Genomic DNA, 18,069 nt, shown 5'->3' on the forward strand with positions numbered 1-18,069 from the left:
CCCAAAGCACTAGGCTAATAAAGTCTATGGGTGTAATTCCGCTATCGCCATTGCGATTTGTCAGTTACTGGGAAATTGTTTTAATGAGAGGTTGAATGCACTTGCAGAATATTACTACATATTTTGTAATGAAACCGGGTATTAGGTAAAAATATTTTGCGAGGCTAGCTAGTGATTTTTGCAAAACAAGACGTGTGAGTGAGGAAACCAAGAATAGTAATGGGAGGAAGGAAAAGAGCAAAGAAAACGCAACTTGGGTTACTAGGTTAATCAGCGGGCAGATTTTACAGATCTAAATTTGTCTTAAATTCCTAAGCCAGACTCGTTTTTTTGTCTTAACACATACATTGCACATTTTATATTATAATTTGCAGTGTATAAAGTTATTCAGGTTTTTACTAAATTATTTTCAGGGCGAGTTCCTGTAGGAAATGCAGTTTGGTTTAGAATGAATAGTGGTATGTGTTCTGCCTCACCATTACCCACAGCAGGTAGTCAGATGGGAGCGGAGAGGGGTAACCAGCCAGTCTCTTCCTCTGGGCACAGAGCTGACCCCACCCACCACAGGAGGGAGGAGGTGCAGGAGAAAGTGATAGAAATGGTTTTGTGTAGAATTCCTGTGGAAGAAAGGCATTTAGAACTTGATACTTACTGTATCTCAGTAGTGGGAAGCCTTTGGAGGTTTTCCAGTTCCTAGTCTATCCCTCTATTGCTCCCCAGGATCCCCCTTTTTTGTGGCCATGCCAGCGTTTTAAGAGCTTATCCATACTGGGTGTATGCAAGTAAGGTTGTGCATGCTCAGTAGAACAAAGTGCTTATGCATGGAGGAAAAAAGCTGTGCACTAGCAGCTTTTGTTCTATTGGGCATGTGCAGACCTTACTCATGCATGCCTAGTACGGATAACCTCGTACATGGTGGTAGTGCGGCCACAAGAACATGCCTGAAAGGTTTACCTTGGCTAAAAACAATGTGAAGTTCATGAAGTTATGCATTGAAACACAAACATTATACCAGTATTCTATCTCTTTGATAAAAGATTGCTAGTGTTGCAAGTTGCTGAACACTCTCCATTGTGCCAATTCCACAGTTAATCAGAACATTATTTTGGGTGCCTCGCAGTGTCTCTCTTTCTTAAGGCATATGCCACACGCCTAGGGAAAGAGAGACCCTGCAAATCTCCCGATTAACTGTGGAATTGGCACAATAAGGAGTGTGCTGAAACTTGTGAAATTGGTGTGCTGGCAAACTTTGGTTTCTTGGATGTAACTAGTGGTATTGCCTACATTGCCAAGCACTCAGGTTTTCTGCAAGGGTGTCTCTACTCTACCTCTGACTGCAAAGTTGCTAGTGTGATGTCATTAACAGGATCAGGATCACTATAGTACACAGAACTTGGGGAATGAGTGGAGGGGACAGGGTGTTGTACACAAGACCCTGCTGCACACGGAATATGGACTCTACAAAACTTTTTCTGATTCCTTATCAGTGGTTGACTGAGCAGATGCAGTCATTACAACAGTTGTGCAGAGAGCAGAAAGCTTTTTTTTTTTTTCTCCACATCCTTAGTTATCACTCTCAGGAAAGGGAAAAAGAAACAGGTTTTTTCCTGGACTGCTAGAAAATTTGAAAATGGTATAAGTAATTGCATAGTCCCTGTTCACTTTTGCTATCAGTATAAAATCATAAAGGAAGGAATTGGACATTGCGTAATGTGTTAAATTTTCCAGCAGATGGCAGCATAACATTGTTGTTTTTTTTATATTGTTTTCTGATCAACAGATTAGAACAACCTATTTCAACCTTTTTTTTTTTTTGTTGTTTTTTTTTTGTCTGGAGGAACCCTTTCAAGATCTCAAGGAACCCTAAAGGTGCCTATAGACCTGACGATTATGGGCAGATTTGACAGAGACAAATTTATCTCTAATCGAATCTGATTAGAGATAAATTTGTCTCTTGTCGAAGCTGCCCATATACTACCGTCTGACTTCCGACTGATTTCAGCATGAAATCTTCAGGGAATCGGCTGAACCCGCCGCGTCCGCACCACCAATGCCCCCCAATGTATAAAGGTGCCCCACCAGTGTGTGCATTTATACATGGCCTTTCCTGTAGCAGCCTCCGCACGGTTTCCATCTATCTCGCTGGATTCTAAGAGTCTGACGTCAGACTCTATGCGCCGCTAGGGTGTATACGGAACCCGCCGAGAAGGACGGACACCGTGTGGAAGGCACATTTATACATTGTGGGTGTTTCGACGTTTCATCGCTCGTTCCAAAATCATCTGCCGTACCGCTGCGCACCTGACCAACCATCTTCGGCCCGACATCTTGCAGCATGAGCGATTGACCATGCGGCCAATTTCTGTCCCGAAATTGGTCGCTTTGTCGGTCAGGCATGCACTTGGTGTCACTGATTTTTATCCAATTCAATTATAATAACCGAATTGGATGGTCGGTTCGCTGGCAAGTCGCCTGATGTATGGCCACCTTAAATTTTGAGTTCAAATTGTCACAATTTGAACTTGGAATTTACGATGTCTCACATCACCAGAGTCTGCGTTATGTTATGCTGTAGGAAGTGATCTCATCAGTTTAGCCAGGATGCCTGGGAAAGCCTCCTGAAGTAACAGTTAAGGCATCCCATTACATTTATTTATGTTTGCTAAAGAATGTTTCTCCTCTGTATGTCAGTGTATATATAAGCTGTGTTTTTCACATTTTGTCAGAAAGCAAGTCCAACGAAGGCTTATTATAAGCCGAAAGCTTATTGTTTATTCATCTCTAAGTTAGCCAATAAATGGTATCATCCCGATTCAAAACTCCTTGCTTTTACTGATGGCTAAAACAGTACAACCCTCATCATGGAGAAACTGTTGTTTATGTCACAGAATGAAGCCCATCTTCTGTTTGTACATTGAATGATGTCATTGCCTTTGTTTATTTGCAGGTGTATTTTTGCACATCGTTGCAGACACACTGGGTAGTATTGGGGTGATTATCTCTACTATCCTGATGCAGAAATACGGCTGGATGATTGCAGATCCTATTTGCTCTATGCTCATTGCTTTGCTCATTTTTGTCAGGTGAGTTTGAAAATTGCCTTGTTTACTTTCCCAGAGAACCTAGAGTAGTCTCTTCCTAAAAATGTAATATACACAGACTAAAGTTAGCCATACACTGGTCGATTTGCCATCAGATTCGACCTACAGATAGATCCCTCTCTGATCGAATCTGATAGACCTTTACAGCAAACATGTTGTGAACCGATTTCAGCCTGAAACCGTTCACAATCTGTGGTGGTGCTGCCGCCGCTCCCCCCGCCTGCATACATTACCTACTCCGGCCGGCTCGACTGCCCCCGGTCACCGCTGCTCCGTCTCCGCTCTGGTCTCCAGGTCCGGCATGCTTCACTTCTTCCTGCCCGGCAGGAAGTTTAAACAGTAGAGCGCCCTCTACTGTTTAACCTTCCTGCCGGGCAGGAAGAAGTGGAGACCAGACCGGAGACGGAGCAGCGGTGACCGGGGTGAGTCGCGCCGGCGGAGCAGGTAATGTATGCGGGCTCTATTGCGTCGGTCGACGGTCACTCGACTGCCGCTAGCGATGCGCTCCCTACCCGCGGGCAATCGATGGTAATTTTCCGCACGGAGCGATCGATGGGATTGGACGAAATAGATCGAAATTCGGAGTGTAGCGGGAACGATGTGACAGCAGATTCGATCCCAGTGATCGAATCTGCTGTCGATCTGGCGGGAATCGGCCTAGTGTATGGCCAGCTTAAAACAACGCTTAGGAAGATTAGAGGGTTCCTCGCACATCTTTTGTGTGTATGGAAAACATTTTGCTGACATTCTTGGAGCCGTCTGCACAGTTCTCAGTTCAGCTCTAAGCAGCAGCCCTGGCATATTCCCTCTGTAGCCCTCTACCATGCATCCTGCTCACCAGCCAGTAGGAATGTCTGTGTGGCATTATGGAAAAAGTATACAGTATTCAGTAAGTAGTCACTAGGCAAGACTCCCTAACACTGCAGGGTGGCCTCTTGAGCGCGTCCCACTGGCTGCAGCTCTTCATCGCTTTGAGTCAGACAGGAGAAAAGCCCTATACAAATTGATTGTTGTTGTTGTTGTTGTTGTTGTTGTTGTTGTTGTTGTTGTTGTTGTTGTTGTTGTTGTTGTTGTTGTTGTTGTTGTTGTTGTTGTTGTTGTTGTTGTTGTTGTTGTTGTTGTTGTTGTTGTTGTTGTTGTTGTTGTTGTTGTTGTTGTTGTTGTTGTTATTATTATTATTATAGACACACAAAGGCTTTCGGTAACTGCATCTCATTGATAGGGATTATTTGTAAAGGTGTCTATCTGCAGACTGTCAGAACAGTGGTGTTATTTCTGTGCTTTACTGGAGATCAGCTCAGCATCGTATTCATAAAATTGACAATCCATATAAATGATGGCTATGTTTAATAAGGGCTTGTCTGCTTCCTATTATTGCTACTTAAAAATGGCAATAAGCAGCTGCAATAGAAATCAGTAGCTTATTTTTTTTCCCAATCCAAGGCTGGATTCCAGTAAATGCTAATTTGAATCCCTGCTTTAGGTCAGCTGTAATCAAATTACGAATTGCTGCTGTAAAAATAACAACAAAAAATCGGAATGCCTTTTATATATACAGTTTTAAAATTTTAATCTTTGCAACTTCTTGAGGAAGAACTGTGGTAAAGACAACATTTTACATTCTGACATTTAAAGAGTCTGAAGCGAGAATAAAACTCGCTTGAGCTCTTATATTCAGCAGGGGCATGTGTGCCCCTGCTAAAATGCCGTTATCCCGCGGCTGAACGGGGGTCCCTTACCTCCCAAATCCCCTCCGTTCTTTGCGGGGATCTCTTCCTGGTGAGGCAGGGCTAATGGTCGCAGCCCTGCTTTACACGCGTCTGTCAGCGCGTATTTCCGCCTCTCGCCCGCCCCTCTCAGTCTTCCTTCGCTGATATACGCGCTGAGAGGCAGGGCTGCGTCCGTTAGCCCTGCCTCCAGCAGCAGCAAAATCTACGACCAAGTTAGTCGTAGTTTTTGCAAGGGGTAGATTTGGGGGGTAAGGGATAGCAGCGTTTTAGCAGGGGCACACAGGGGCTATATGTCGCTACAAAGCCTCTTTAAAATACTTTTTTTTTTAAAGTGCTTCTTGTCCTGTTTTATACTAAATGCATTTGTTTGTTTAGGTAAATCAAATGTTTGTTTTAATTTAAAGCCGTATTTGTTGAGTGTATTAGTATATTACAGGCTTTGCTAGACATGGCAGATGTGACATTATGTCACAGCATGACAAGATGGTGAAAGTATTTCTCTGCAGGGTCTTGATTGATGGTTGTAAACCAGTTTATTTTAGAATATTAACTCTGTGGTCTGTCGTCATCTCCCTGCTTACTCGTTCTTCAGGACAACGTCTAACTGTACATTGGGCCACATATCTTATTTCCTTGTGTGTGTGTGTGCTTGTGTTGTGGTCCTTCAGCTGAAGCCACAGAGTTATATGTTCACGCGACAGGCAGCCATGGTAGCACTTTGTCATTTGCCTCACATCTGGAGTTCAATTTTATGATTTGAATGTGTTTCCTGCTGTGGTTGTAATTTAGACTACACCCAGAAATTGTCCTCCTGCCTTGGTTGTGTCTTTGTTGCATGCTGCAATACTAGCCAACCATGCTGGAGCTGTGCAGAGCACAAATCTATCAAAGCTATCTCTGGTCACAGAATACAGGACAGTATTTCTTTCTCCCAGACCAGCCTGTAAACAGTTTGCATTTTTCTGCTAGTAGCTGTTTCCATTATTCCCTGATGTTTTGATGTACAAAGTCCTGTAAGCTTGATCTCTCTCTTCTGCCTGACCTGCTTCTTCTGTCAGTTGCTTCTGGTTATTAAAGTGAGTCTGCAGTGTAAGAAGAAAAAAAACCAGATACTCGCCTAAGGAGAGGGAAGGCTCTGGGTCCTATAGAGCCTTCCAGTTCCTCCTACGGTGCCTGCGTTCCAGCAATGGCTTCTCCGTTGGCAATCTCTTACCGATGGGTTGGAGACTACTCACTTCCGCTGCTGCGGGAGACTTCGGAAAACTTCAGGGGCCCAAGTGCTCCCAAAGACTGGCCGCTCCATACTGCGCATGCACGAGAATGCGTTTTTGCGCATGTGCAGTACGGATCTGCGTGTCTTTGGGAGCACTCAGGCTCCATAAGATTGCTGAAGTCTCTTGCAGTGGCGGAAGTGAGTAGCCTCCAACCCATCGGTCGGAGACTGCTAACGGGGGAGCCAGAGCAGGAACGACGGGACGAGGAGAGGAATGGGAAGGCTCTATAGGACCCAGAGTCAGGTGAGTATCTGTGCTTTTTTGTTTTGTTTGTTTTTTAATTACACTTCAGACTCCCTTTAACCCTTGTTTTAACAATTCTCTGTACTCTTCATCATGTGTGTGTCTAATAAATATTTAGAACCTGCTCGGTTGTAACTTAGAGACTCTGAAGCGAGTCTAAATTCTTGTTTTAACTTTTATTAATGCTAAGCACTATAGCTAGTGCTAAACCTCTGCATTCCCATGGCAAAACGAGGGGTTTATACTCCCAAATCCCCTGTGCTAAATCCGGGGAGCGCTTCCTGCTTGAGGCAGAGCTTAGGGATGTAGCTCTGCCTCTTTGCGCATCAATCCTCGCTGATCGCCACCTCTCCCCGCCCCTCTGTCTTCCTTCACTGAGAGGGGCGGGGAGAGGCGGAGATCCACGGGCAGATTGACGCACATGGAGGCAGAGCTGCAGCTCAAAGCTCAGCCTCCATGGGCAGCAAAATCCACGACCAAGAAAGTCGTGTATTATGCACAGGGGATTTGAGGGGTATAAACCCCTCGTTTTGCCTCGCGGGTTCAGCAGTTTAGCACTAGCTATAGTGCTTAACATTTAATAAACGTTAAAACCGTGAATTTAGACTCTCTTCAGAGTCTCTTTAAAGGATACCGGAACTGAGAGGGATATGGTGGCAGCCATATGTATTTCCTTTTACAGAATACCAATTATCTGCCATCTTGCTGATCTCTTTGGCTTCAATAGTATCTGGGTCATACACCTGCCACAAGCCTGGGGCTAATTCAGTCAGACTTCAGTCACAAACACCTGATCTGCATGCTTGTTAAGGGTCCATGGCTAAAAGTATTAGAGGCAGATGATCAGCAGGATAGCCAGGCAACTGCTAGTGTTTAAAAGGAAGTTAATATGGCAGCCTTCATATACCTCTCACGTCGGTTATCCTTTAAATTGCATGGTACACAACAATTGAGGTGGCACAGGCCACGGCTCTTCTTAAGCTGCATACACAGCCTTAATTTCTGTTGTGTGTAGGGAACGGGACTTGATCCCTCAGGTGACAGTTTGGGGTTGAATTCTGTACAGACACGGTCCTAGCCTAGTCTGTGGTCTGTTGCTATAGAAGGGGAGGGGAAGACTGTGCAGTGCATGACAGAGCATTGTGAAAAAGGTGGGTTAAGTAGGAAAACCGTAGCGTTGGCCTGTGCTAGGCTGATACGATCCACCAGTCCAGATCTCTAGGCTACACATTTGGTGGTGGTGGTGGGGGGGGTGTTGGGTTGCTGCTGCACATGCTATATTTTTGGCAGAGGTGGCTGCAACCAGCTGCCTCACCCGTGAACCATCTAGCAGGTGTACAAGGTGGTGTCATGGATACTGCTTCTAGTAGTAAATAAATAGTCTGTCATTGGGAGGAGGAGAGGATTGTGGAGTTTTGGAGTTAAACTTTAACTAATTTTTTGCTGAGATCTTTCTACGTTCTAATAGCAGTATGAACAACAGAACTATTATGGTAAACCTGTCTTAACTACAGTATAGACTTTCTGCTGGAAGGTAGTAAACATGGGAAACTGGCATTCGGCATTGAACATTCTCAATGTCACTAAAAATGGGAACTCTGAGAGAACATAGAAACACCATTGCAACAGTGCTCTTGGTGGGGTGTAAACCTGAGTTTTAGAATTACAAGACAAACCTGCTAACCACTTTTCTGTTATACTTTCCAAGGTTGTAAAGCGTGTCTTGTTTTCTTGCAGTGTTATACCTTTACTCAAGCAGTCAATTGGTATCCTGATGCAGAGGACTCCGCCAGCCTTGGATAATTTGCTTCCTGAGTGTTACCAGCGGGTATGTCTGCATGCTGTTGTGAAGCCATTCTTGATGAAACTTCTTAATCTCTCCATAACTATACTACACCTTAAAAATGACCTATACAGAGTGAATATGAGCACTGCCATTGCTGACCTTGTTCTTAGAAATTCTACTCACTTAGTTGTGTATTGATCATCTATGTATAAGTCACTAACCCAAAACTTGCATTTCTGTATGCATTTCTGGTGTTCTGACCTGTGCCAATATCAGCAGCAGCAGAAGGAGAGAATTCGGGCAGCAGATGAGTAGCAGATTACGTCTTTATTGCATCCCTCAAAACAGACACATGCAAAAAAATTAGCAGCCCGCCCGTCATTTTGTGAGAGTTGCTGCTGATTTATTGCATGTCCTTGTTTGTTTTGGGGAATGCAATAAAGAGGTGACCTACTGTATCAGCCCTTCCGGTGGGCTATTCTCAACAAGGGTCAATATAGTCCCTCTGTGGTTGAGCTCATATTAACAGTGCTGCTTATTTTGCCTGTTTTGTCACATTTTTATGATTAGTCCAGGGATGTGATGTGTTTAATGCATTTTGTGCATATAAGACATATAGAGGCAGTCATTTCTGCTCCCCCACCCCCTAAAATTGATACTTGTCCCTGTTCTTTGAGTTTGTGACCAGGAATAGGCAGGTGAACTCATGATCTATGTGTACAGTACTTTGTCCAGGTTAGTGAATGAAAGTAGCATGATGGTGTAGTGGTTAGTGCTCTAGCCTTGCATCACTGGGTCCCCAGTTCCAATCCCAGCCAGGACACGAAATTTGTATGTTCTCCCGTGTCTGCGTGGGTTTGCTCCAGGCACTCCGGTTTCCTCCCACATCTCAAAAGTATACAGATAAGTTAATTTGCTTCCCCCTACATACATACACTACACGCTACATACATAGACATTTGATGATGGTAGGGAGTAGATTGTGAGCCCCTTAGAGGGACAGATAAGTGACAAGACCATAAACTCTGTACAGCACTGCAGAAGATGTCAGCACTATATAAATACTAAATAATAATTGCAAGCAGGGAATCGGCCTGACGGTCAAGTGCCATTTGTAGGTGATTAGCAGTGGTAGCTGCCATATGTCTTCATAACAGGTCTTCTGTATCGCTCTATTACTTGCTGCACTCGGATATGTCATCAGCTCTTCATTTTAAAGGGATATCCTGTTACTGAATTGCTTGTCGTCACCTTTAAATGGTGCTTACAATGAATGTTTCATATTTAATAGGTGCAGCAGTTACAGGGTGTCTACCACCTCCAGGACCCTCACTTCTGGACCCTCTGCACAGATGTTTACATCGGGACTCTGAAGCTGGTGGTTGGGCCTGAAGCAGACACTCGCTGGATCCTTAGTCAAACTCATAATATTTTCACACAGGTAGAACCTTTTTCATATTGCTTTACTGCAAATGATGCTGCAATTCCTTCCATTTGTCTAATATTATAAAGCAAAATCTAACTCCTAAAATGCCAGGACTTTGTTAGGACCTACCAAAACAGTACAAGAACGGGCAACCGGTGACAGGATCATGGGCACCCAAGGCTCATTAATGCATGTGGGGCGTAAAAGCTAGGCCATCTGGTCTGATCCCACCGAAAAGCTTCTGCAGCGGCTCCATTTTACTATATTTTTAATAGTGACATATTCAAATCTGTGTTTTTTTTTTGTATTGCTGTCTTTGGTCCCCTTTAGAAAATGTTCCCTTGCTTCCTGTTCTGGATGATAAACAGGAGCCACGTGTAGTGTTAGCAGTCCTGAGAGTATTATTCAAAATCTATCAATAAGTAATTCCAAAGATGCAAAATGGGTTGTTTTCATGATAGCTGTGGGTGTCACTGGGGCAGGAAGAGGAGAGCTTTATAAAGAAGAACATAGGCTTTAAAGGACAACAGAAGTGAGGGAAAAATGTAACCTGCCATAGTTATTTGCTTTAAAGATACCATAGCATACCATTCTATTCATTATGTTCTCCTGGGCCTCTCTGTGCTGTTTCTGCCACTCCCTGCTGCAATCCTGGCTTGTAATTGCCAGTTTTAGGCAGTGTTTACAAACAAAAAACATGGTTTCTAACCAGCATGTGATAGGCTGAGAGAAGCTCAGTCTGTGACTCATACAGAGCCTGGCGGGGGCGTGGAGAGGGTGTGTATATCTTCTGCCTATCACAAGCAGAGCAGCACATTCCTGCCTGAGCCCGACAAAGCTGACAAAGGAAAGAAGATTAGATTATATAGCAGAGATAATACAGCCACTGTGCAACTAGGAAAGGCTGCAGTAAGACAGACCACATTAGAACAGGTATAGGAACTTATAGGCTAGAAGAAATAAGGCTGAAAATTTTGTTAGAGTCTCTTTAAAGCAATACCAGCTGCCTGGCTGTCTTGCTGATCTTTCACACATTAGTAATGTCTGAATCACGCACCTGAAACAGGCACAAGGCAAATGCAGTCAGACTTCAGTCAAACATCTGATCTGCATGCTTGTTCTGTGCCTATGGCTAAAAGTGTTAGAGGCAGGTGATCAGTAGGACAGCCAGGCAGTTTGCATGGTTTTAAAAGAAAATACCAGTAACTGTGTTCTCACCAGAAACTGTTTACTGCCGGGTGGCATGAATAAGTAGCTGGGTTGGGCTCAACCAGGGCAGTTCAGCATAGGAGTAGTGTGAGGAAGTGAGACGATGACAGCTGGTGCTCCCAAAAATGAGCCAGGTGGAGCACCCGGCTAAAAGAGCATGGGGAGAACACTGAGTAAGTAATACAGCCTCCATATCCCTCTTGCTTCAGATTGCCTTTAAGATTTAGATTTTCCCTTTTGAGAACTAGTGAGATTATAGTGTCAGTGGGTGTTCTGCATTGGTCTCTGATCAAGGTAAACTTAATATTCTGAGATATTGGATCATTGTGAACGTCTGTTTTTCTTGTGTGTTTTATGGACCGTTTATCGATATTTCCAACCGTAATCATCATCTTTATTAGGTTAGGGAATTTCCATTACTTAAAATGATTATTTTACAAACCCAGGCATGATTTCTATTGATCATTTTTGATGAAGGACCCTACTTTGTGTGTATGTATCAGAAATAATTTGTTGTGGCAGCTCAAGTCTGGCTGTTATAATTTCTGCATTCAATAAAACTGTCTTCTCTGTTTTCCAGGCCGGCGTCAGACAATTGTACGTACAGATAGACTCTGCAGCAATGTAATAACACATCCAACCTCACATTGGACCAAAGTGTAGACATGAACTTCAGGACCTGAGCTACTCTGATAAAGCCACTGCAGAGATGTATCCAATGGGACCAGTCTCCTCCATCTGCCATTGTGCAGAGCGGATCTCCTACATGTGCCACAGTTCCTTCTACAGTGCATGGACTGCGTATCAGATGTTGCCTTCTTACACTGTCCAGGATACCCGGTGCCTCCTGTGATGTCACAACTGTATTTACTACCGCCAATCTGCCAGTCCCACCATCTGCTATATACATGTATGCACCTTAAGCCTGGAGATAGACTTGTATTTAAACCAAAAACATTCTCTGGCAGTGGCCATGGAGGGCAACATCAGCAGCATCCAGGTACAAACTACTCTATATCTGCCCAACACTTCTCAAAGCCAGTGAAGGCTGCAGTGCATTGCATTGCATGTGTCTCAATTCATTAATAGGACTTGTAGCCCTCTTTTGTGAAAACCTGACCTTTCCATTGATTATGGTAAATGGACAGGGATACATTTTAATCTCTTGACTTTAAGTAGAATTGTGAACAGTGTTATAATTAGCTGAACCAGCAAGACTGCCAGCGAGCAAGGTGACTGCATGTCAGTTCCAGCCCCATGCAGAAACTGGATAGTAATGCTAGAACCCAAGTGCCTTCCCCTGCCATATGGTTGGGAGACGAGACTTGTAGCCCTATAGCACAACGGGGCTTGTCCTATGCTGTACCTTGATTGCCATCGTGGTTGTATCCTGCATTCTATCAGTCCGCCTGGGACGTCACTCTGAGGACTACAGTTTTATTGCTGCATCACAAAAATCTGAAAGTAATGTAATAAAGAAACGAATCCATAATAAAAACAATCCAACTGTCACAATGTTGTGTGGCTACCAGGAACTGTCACATCCAACTGTCAGCCTCAGTCATACTATTTCCAGTAAATGCCTTTGTGTGACTTTGTATACTGTATCTGGAAATGAAGGAATGTTACTGTGTAGATGATACTGTGATAATAGATGGCTTGGCATGGCTTGAATTCTTCACCTCTTATTCCAGGATTTTAACTGTTTTTTTGTTTTGTTTTGTTTTTACGTAGAAATTTTCTTCTAGTTCGGTACAAGGGCTACAGAAGACATGGCACAATATTGACACAAATGGGTGCAAATTAATCCCTCCTTTGAGCTACAGGTCCTTGCAGTGTTTACTGTTCAAATTAAATTGGCCAGTTCACTTCAAATAGTTAAAGGATACCACAACTGACATGTGGCATAATGAGATAGACATGGGTATGTACAGTGCCTAGCACACAAATAACTATGCTGTGTTCCTTTTTTTCTTTCTCTGCCTGAAAGAGGAGTAAGTGGCTGACTCAGTCTTGACTCAGACAGGAAGTGGCTACAATGTGACCCTCACTGATAAGAAATTCCCCCTTTTTTATCTCTTTCTTGCTCTCAGAAGCCATTTTCTGCTAGGAAAGTGTTTTATAGTTGGAATTTCTTATCAGTGAAGGTCACACTGTAGTCACTTCCTGTCTGAGTCAGGACTGAGTCAGCCACTTACATACCTGATATTTACCTCTTTCAGGCAGAGAAAGAAAAAAAGGAACACAGCATAGTTATTTGTGTGCTAGGCACTGTACATACCCATGTCTATCTCATTATGCCACATGTCAGTTGTGGTATCCTTTAAGTAAAGGCCCATACACATGCTAGACAGGCTGGAACGATGGGTCCGTCAGACCTTCCCACTGGGCGGGCGTTCCAGCGATAGTCGGGCGTGTGTACAATCTGTCTGTCTGACTGACAGACTGTACACACGCTGAACTGTCGCTGGAACGCCCACCCAGCGGGAAGGTCTGACGGACCCATCGTTCCAGACTGTCTAGCATGTGTATGGGCCTTTACTGTAAGGTGGATTTGCCATGAAGAGAAATAAGCGCCTATGTAATACTGGCCAAGTGCAATTCTAGTTGTGCCACTTTTTACCTTGTTCAGCAGAAAAATAGAGGCCTATGCAACAAGATAGTCATTATCAGGATGAGCTCAGCACATCACTTATAGATTTAGTCTGAAAAAAAAAAAAGTTTGCTTTCCTAAAACAGAAAGAATTTGCGATAATTAAGGTTGGTGTGGGCTTGAGATGTCTCCCAGTGCAACACTGCTGAATATATGCAAATTAACAGTTTTCCTCAGCTAAAGTGTACCATCCATTCGAGAACAGTGGAAGCTGCCATTTCTGACCCCTGAAAAGTGTTAGGCTGTAATATGCATTGTTTGGCTGTAGTCCTTTGTAAACGTCTCACAAGTATGCAAATCAATTTATCAGATTATAGGCATATTGCTGGGCATACAAGGCATACTATCTGTAAGATAGTGCGCCGGTAACAAGCCAGCGCGTCACCGCTCGTCCCCGCCGGCGCTGCTAATCAGCGCTTCGTTTCCTCCCATTGTTCTCCCCGCCGCTATCGAGCGCAGTATCGATCCGGCGGGGTATCTGACAGGTTGAATATTATCAATCGAGCCATCAGCGGCTTGATTGATACTATAAAACTCACCGTGTATGCCCAGCATTAGACCATTATGCTGGGAATACACCATACAATTTTCTGTTAGATTTACCTGCCAGATAGATACATTTCCAACATGTTGGAAATGTACCTATCTTACCATCTATCTGCCGAGCAATTAGGCAGTGTTCTACTCAGCAGGAGATAACCAGAAGACAATGCACCAGAGATAATGACCAGTCTCTACAGAAATTAATAATTATGCATTGTAACAGAAAATTGTATTGTGTATTCCCAGCATTAGTGGAACAAGGGATCTAGTATTTCCTAAACAAGTTTAAGGATTCACTTGGGACAGATAAAGGCTAAAGATAATGCCTGGTACACACCATGCAATTTCTTATCAGATAGATGGGTCGATAGATAATTTCCGACAAATCAGATCAACGATCTTTTTTCTGATCGATTCTCCGATTACCCCTATGCAAATCGATCAGAAAAATGACTGGAAATCTGATCGGACCTGTCAGAAATTATCTATTTGACCCATCGATCTGACAGGAAATTGCATGGTGTGTACCAGGCTTAACCCACTTTTTTGAACCACTCGCATATTAGCTGTGAAATGTGAGTTTTGGCTGTAAATGCTGTAATTACAGCACAGGAGATTTGGGCACAGCCGGCGCCACCATAGAACGTAATAGGAATTACGACTATAGCGGAGCTCAGTGAGTAACTCCAGTGCCGTCAGAAGACGGAGCTGAAGTTACTTTTAAAACACTAATTCGGCCTCCAGCAATTAGCTGGAAGCCGAATAACATCATTCCCCACTATCCATGTGGACCTAGAGGGGGAATAGTATTTAACGTCGCCGGGAACTTGTGCAGCTGCAGGATAAGCCATGCCGGCTGTATCCTGCACCCAAGTCTCCCGGCAGCCAATTCATATGTATGCTTTGGCTCAACCCACTTTTATTTTCGCACAAATCTACTTTGTACTTTTTTGTTTTTTTTACTGGACAGACAAGAGTTGTAATTGTGCAATGGGGTCCAATAGGAAAACCAGTATAGACTGCTGGACTCCACACTTCATCTCACAGGCAATCCCTCTAGCCAGGCCCAGGTCATTTAAAAGCCACAGCAAACACTACATCACACTATACAAATTGCTTTAATCCCAATTTAATAGAGATTCCCAAAACTATATATGCATATTACAGATGGTCAGAGATGCAAATAATTAAAGGTTGAAGGAGCATTATGCAAATGTATGCAGCTTGAAAATGGACCAATCAGATTCTGCCTCGGTAGGATGCAATTGGTCCATTTTCAAGCTGCATGAAGTTGCATACACAATCTGCATACGTTTGAAATTATTTGCATCTCATGGGCCATCCCTGATGCATATGTAGTATGTTTCTACTTGTCTAATAGGTAATATATCTCTAGAATACTTTACCCTGTAGTACGTTTATGGCCTACTACAGCTAGTTATATCATTGAGACAAATGGATGCTTCAGTAAACCTGCATTAGAGCACACATACGTTTTACGTTTACATCAAGCAACACTGCACATGTTTTAGTAAGCCCTTTGTGTGTACATTTCTGAGCACATGACTTTTCTAAGCCAGTGGTTATAACATACTCCTAATTCCTAGGCACACTGAAAGGTACATTCCCTGTGGGGTACAAATCACTCAAAATGCTTGTCACAGCTGAGCACCATTCCTGTGCTGAGAAATAGGGAAAACCATTATGGTACAACTGAATAAAAATACAGATAGAGCTGTATCTTTATAGGTAAAGGTTTATTCACTAAGGCAATGACTGATGTACTCTGCTTTTATTGATTGAATTTCAGTGAGGTAGAATCCAGCCACTGCGGGATATTACACGTTGTACCTCATCATTGCTCCATTCTCTACCTGACTGAATAAGCCCAAAGTGCTGCTGGCTGACACAAATTCCTCATCTACTACCATACAGTGTGTGGCCATTTACTGTCCTTTCGTCTCATCAAAAAAAAAAAAAAATTTTTTTAGTCCTACCAGCACAGTTATTGAGCAAACACAATGACTACTACCTTAGCATATGGCCAACAGTGAACGTGTAAAACCATAAACCTTTCTGGAGCAGGTTGAATTGCATCTTTTTGACCTCATGATTAAATAAAAAGAAACACAGCTCTTTTACATTGTCATGTGTCAGCATTTAATTTGTTTTTGTCTTTTACAAGTGGAACTCTGGCAACCATGTCTTGTTTTTTTGAATAAAACGGACTAAAAACATCTGTCAGAAATGTATTGCTGTATGTGTCCGTTTTGGAGATTTTGCCTAATTTGTCTTTACAATACAACAACATTTTAGAGCACTTTTCATCCATAGGACTCAAAGTGCATAGATATTGTATGTCATAGATCAATACAGGGTTGCAGGCTGGACAGTGATACATAGGAAATAGTCAGGCGTTCATAAATGCCAAACTAAGTAGGTGGCTTTTCAGTTTAAACTTAAATGCTTCCAGGGTTGGAGATGTCCTGAGTGTGTGTGGCAGGGAGTTCCAAAAGTGTTGGGGCAACATGATAGAAAGCTTAGTCTCTAAAGGTTTTGAAGGGGAACTCTGGGGTGACCAAGTTATTAGATCCTTTTGATCTAAGATTGTGTGTGTGTGTGTGTGTGTGGGGGGGTGATGCAGTTGCAACAAATCCTTCTGGTATCCAGGGACCAGATTGTGCAAGGATTTGAATGTCAATAAGCCAATCTTAAATAGAGTTGGGCCGAACCTCCGATTTTAGGTTCGCGAACCTGGTTCGGGAACTTCCGCGGAAGGTTCGGTTCGCGTTAAAGTTCGCGAACCGCAATAGACTTCAATGGGGATGCGAACTTTGAAAAAAAAAATAATTATGCTGGCCACAAAAGTGATGGAAAAGATGTTTCAAGGGGTCTAACACCTGGAGGGGGCATGGCGGAGTGGGATACATGCCAAAAGTCCCGGGGAAAAATCTGGATTTGACGCAAAGCAGCGTTTTAAGGGCAGAAATCACATTGAATGCTAAATGACAGGCCTAAAGTGCTTTCAAACATCTTGCATGTGTATACATCAATCAGGTAGTGTAATTAAGGTACTGCTTCACACTGACACACCAAACTCACCGTGTAACGCACCGCAAACAGCTGTTTGTGTAGTGACGGCCGTGCTGGACTGGTGCGCACCATGGCGAGAGTGCAGGTTTTGGTGGCTTTACAGCCCATATGGTCGCCTGGCTGATGTAGCTGAATGACAGAACAGTGACTGTCCAGCTGATCAAATTTGGTCTGACCACAATGAGGCAACGACCTTATTATCGTGGGTGTGCCCCCCGAGACACTCATCTAGGCGCCGGTCATTGCTTCATTGTGATACGCAAGCCCCTTCACCACGGCAAGGTAATGATCACGAAGGGGAATGGGCGCATGTACATGCCTTTTCTTTTGTTGTTGCAGCTGCCCGCAGTGCAGCCAGAAAAATTAGGCAGTCATGTACACGCACCAGAAAAATTATTACAGCGGCCGCTGCTAGCAGCGGCCTAAAAAATTCAGCAATCCGCCTGGAGTCCCGGACCCTGTTGGTGGTGGCGGAGAAGGTAGTCAAGCGGCCTGCAGGCAGACATGCTGTGTGGAGGGACTGGGAGCGACTTAGTCTTCTTGGGGCAGGCCAGGCAGCCAGTCACACGGCGTGCAGGCAAAGATGCTGTGTGTGCGGGGACTGACTTAGTCTTGGGGCGGGCAGCAGCCCTCCGGGATCCATGCCTCATTCATTTTGATAAAGGTGAGGTACTTAACACTTTTGTGACTTAGGCGACTTCTCTTCTCTGTGACAATGCCTCCAGCTGCGCTGAAGGTCCTTTCTGACAGGACTAAACAGAACAGGTATACAGTGGCGGGTTCACAGAACAGGTATGCAGTGGCAGGTTCACTGAACACAACAGGTATGCAGTGGCGGGTTCACTGAACACAACAGGTATGCAGTGGCGGGTTCACTGAACACAACAGGTATGCAGTGGCAGGTTCACTGAACAGGTATACAGTGGCGGGTCCACTGAACAGAACAGGTATGCAGTGGCGGGTTCACTGAACAGGTATACAGTGGCGGGTCCACTGAACAGAACAGGTATA

The 18,069-nt window shown here is 43.8% G+C and overlaps 1 protein-coding gene across 3 annotated transcripts in view; it reads left to right on the top strand.

Moving 5' to 3' along the window:
• The window catches only part of SLC30A7 (solute carrier family 30 member 7), a 57,850-nt gene extending 41,744 nt beyond the window's left edge, over positions 1–16,106 (top strand). For 2 of the 3 annotated variants that reach the window (XM_068239998.1, XM_068239997.1), the window contains 4 exons: positions 2,948–3,083; positions 8,086–8,176; positions 9,426–9,575; positions 11,350–12,457. In XM_068239998.1, the coding sequence (XP_068096099.1) occupies positions 2,948–3,083; positions 8,086–8,176; positions 9,426–9,575; positions 11,350–11,397 (425 nt within the window). In that variant the 3' untranslated portion in view covers positions 11,398–12,457. Of the gene's footprint in view, positions 1–2,947; positions 3,084–8,085; positions 8,177–9,425; positions 9,576–11,349; positions 12,458–15,775 lie in introns of those variants that run through there. The other variant, XR_011022057.1, reaches the window with a different exon arrangement.
• The last annotated feature ends 1,963 nt before the right edge of the window (positions 16,107–18,069 follow it).

Source organism: Hyperolius riggenbachi, chromosome 6 (genome assembly GCF_040937935.1).
Source record: "Hyperolius riggenbachi isolate aHypRig1 chromosome 6, aHypRig1.pri, whole genome shotgun sequence".
Taxonomy (NCBI): Eukaryota; Metazoa; Chordata; class Amphibia; order Anura; family Hyperoliidae; genus Hyperolius; species Hyperolius riggenbachi.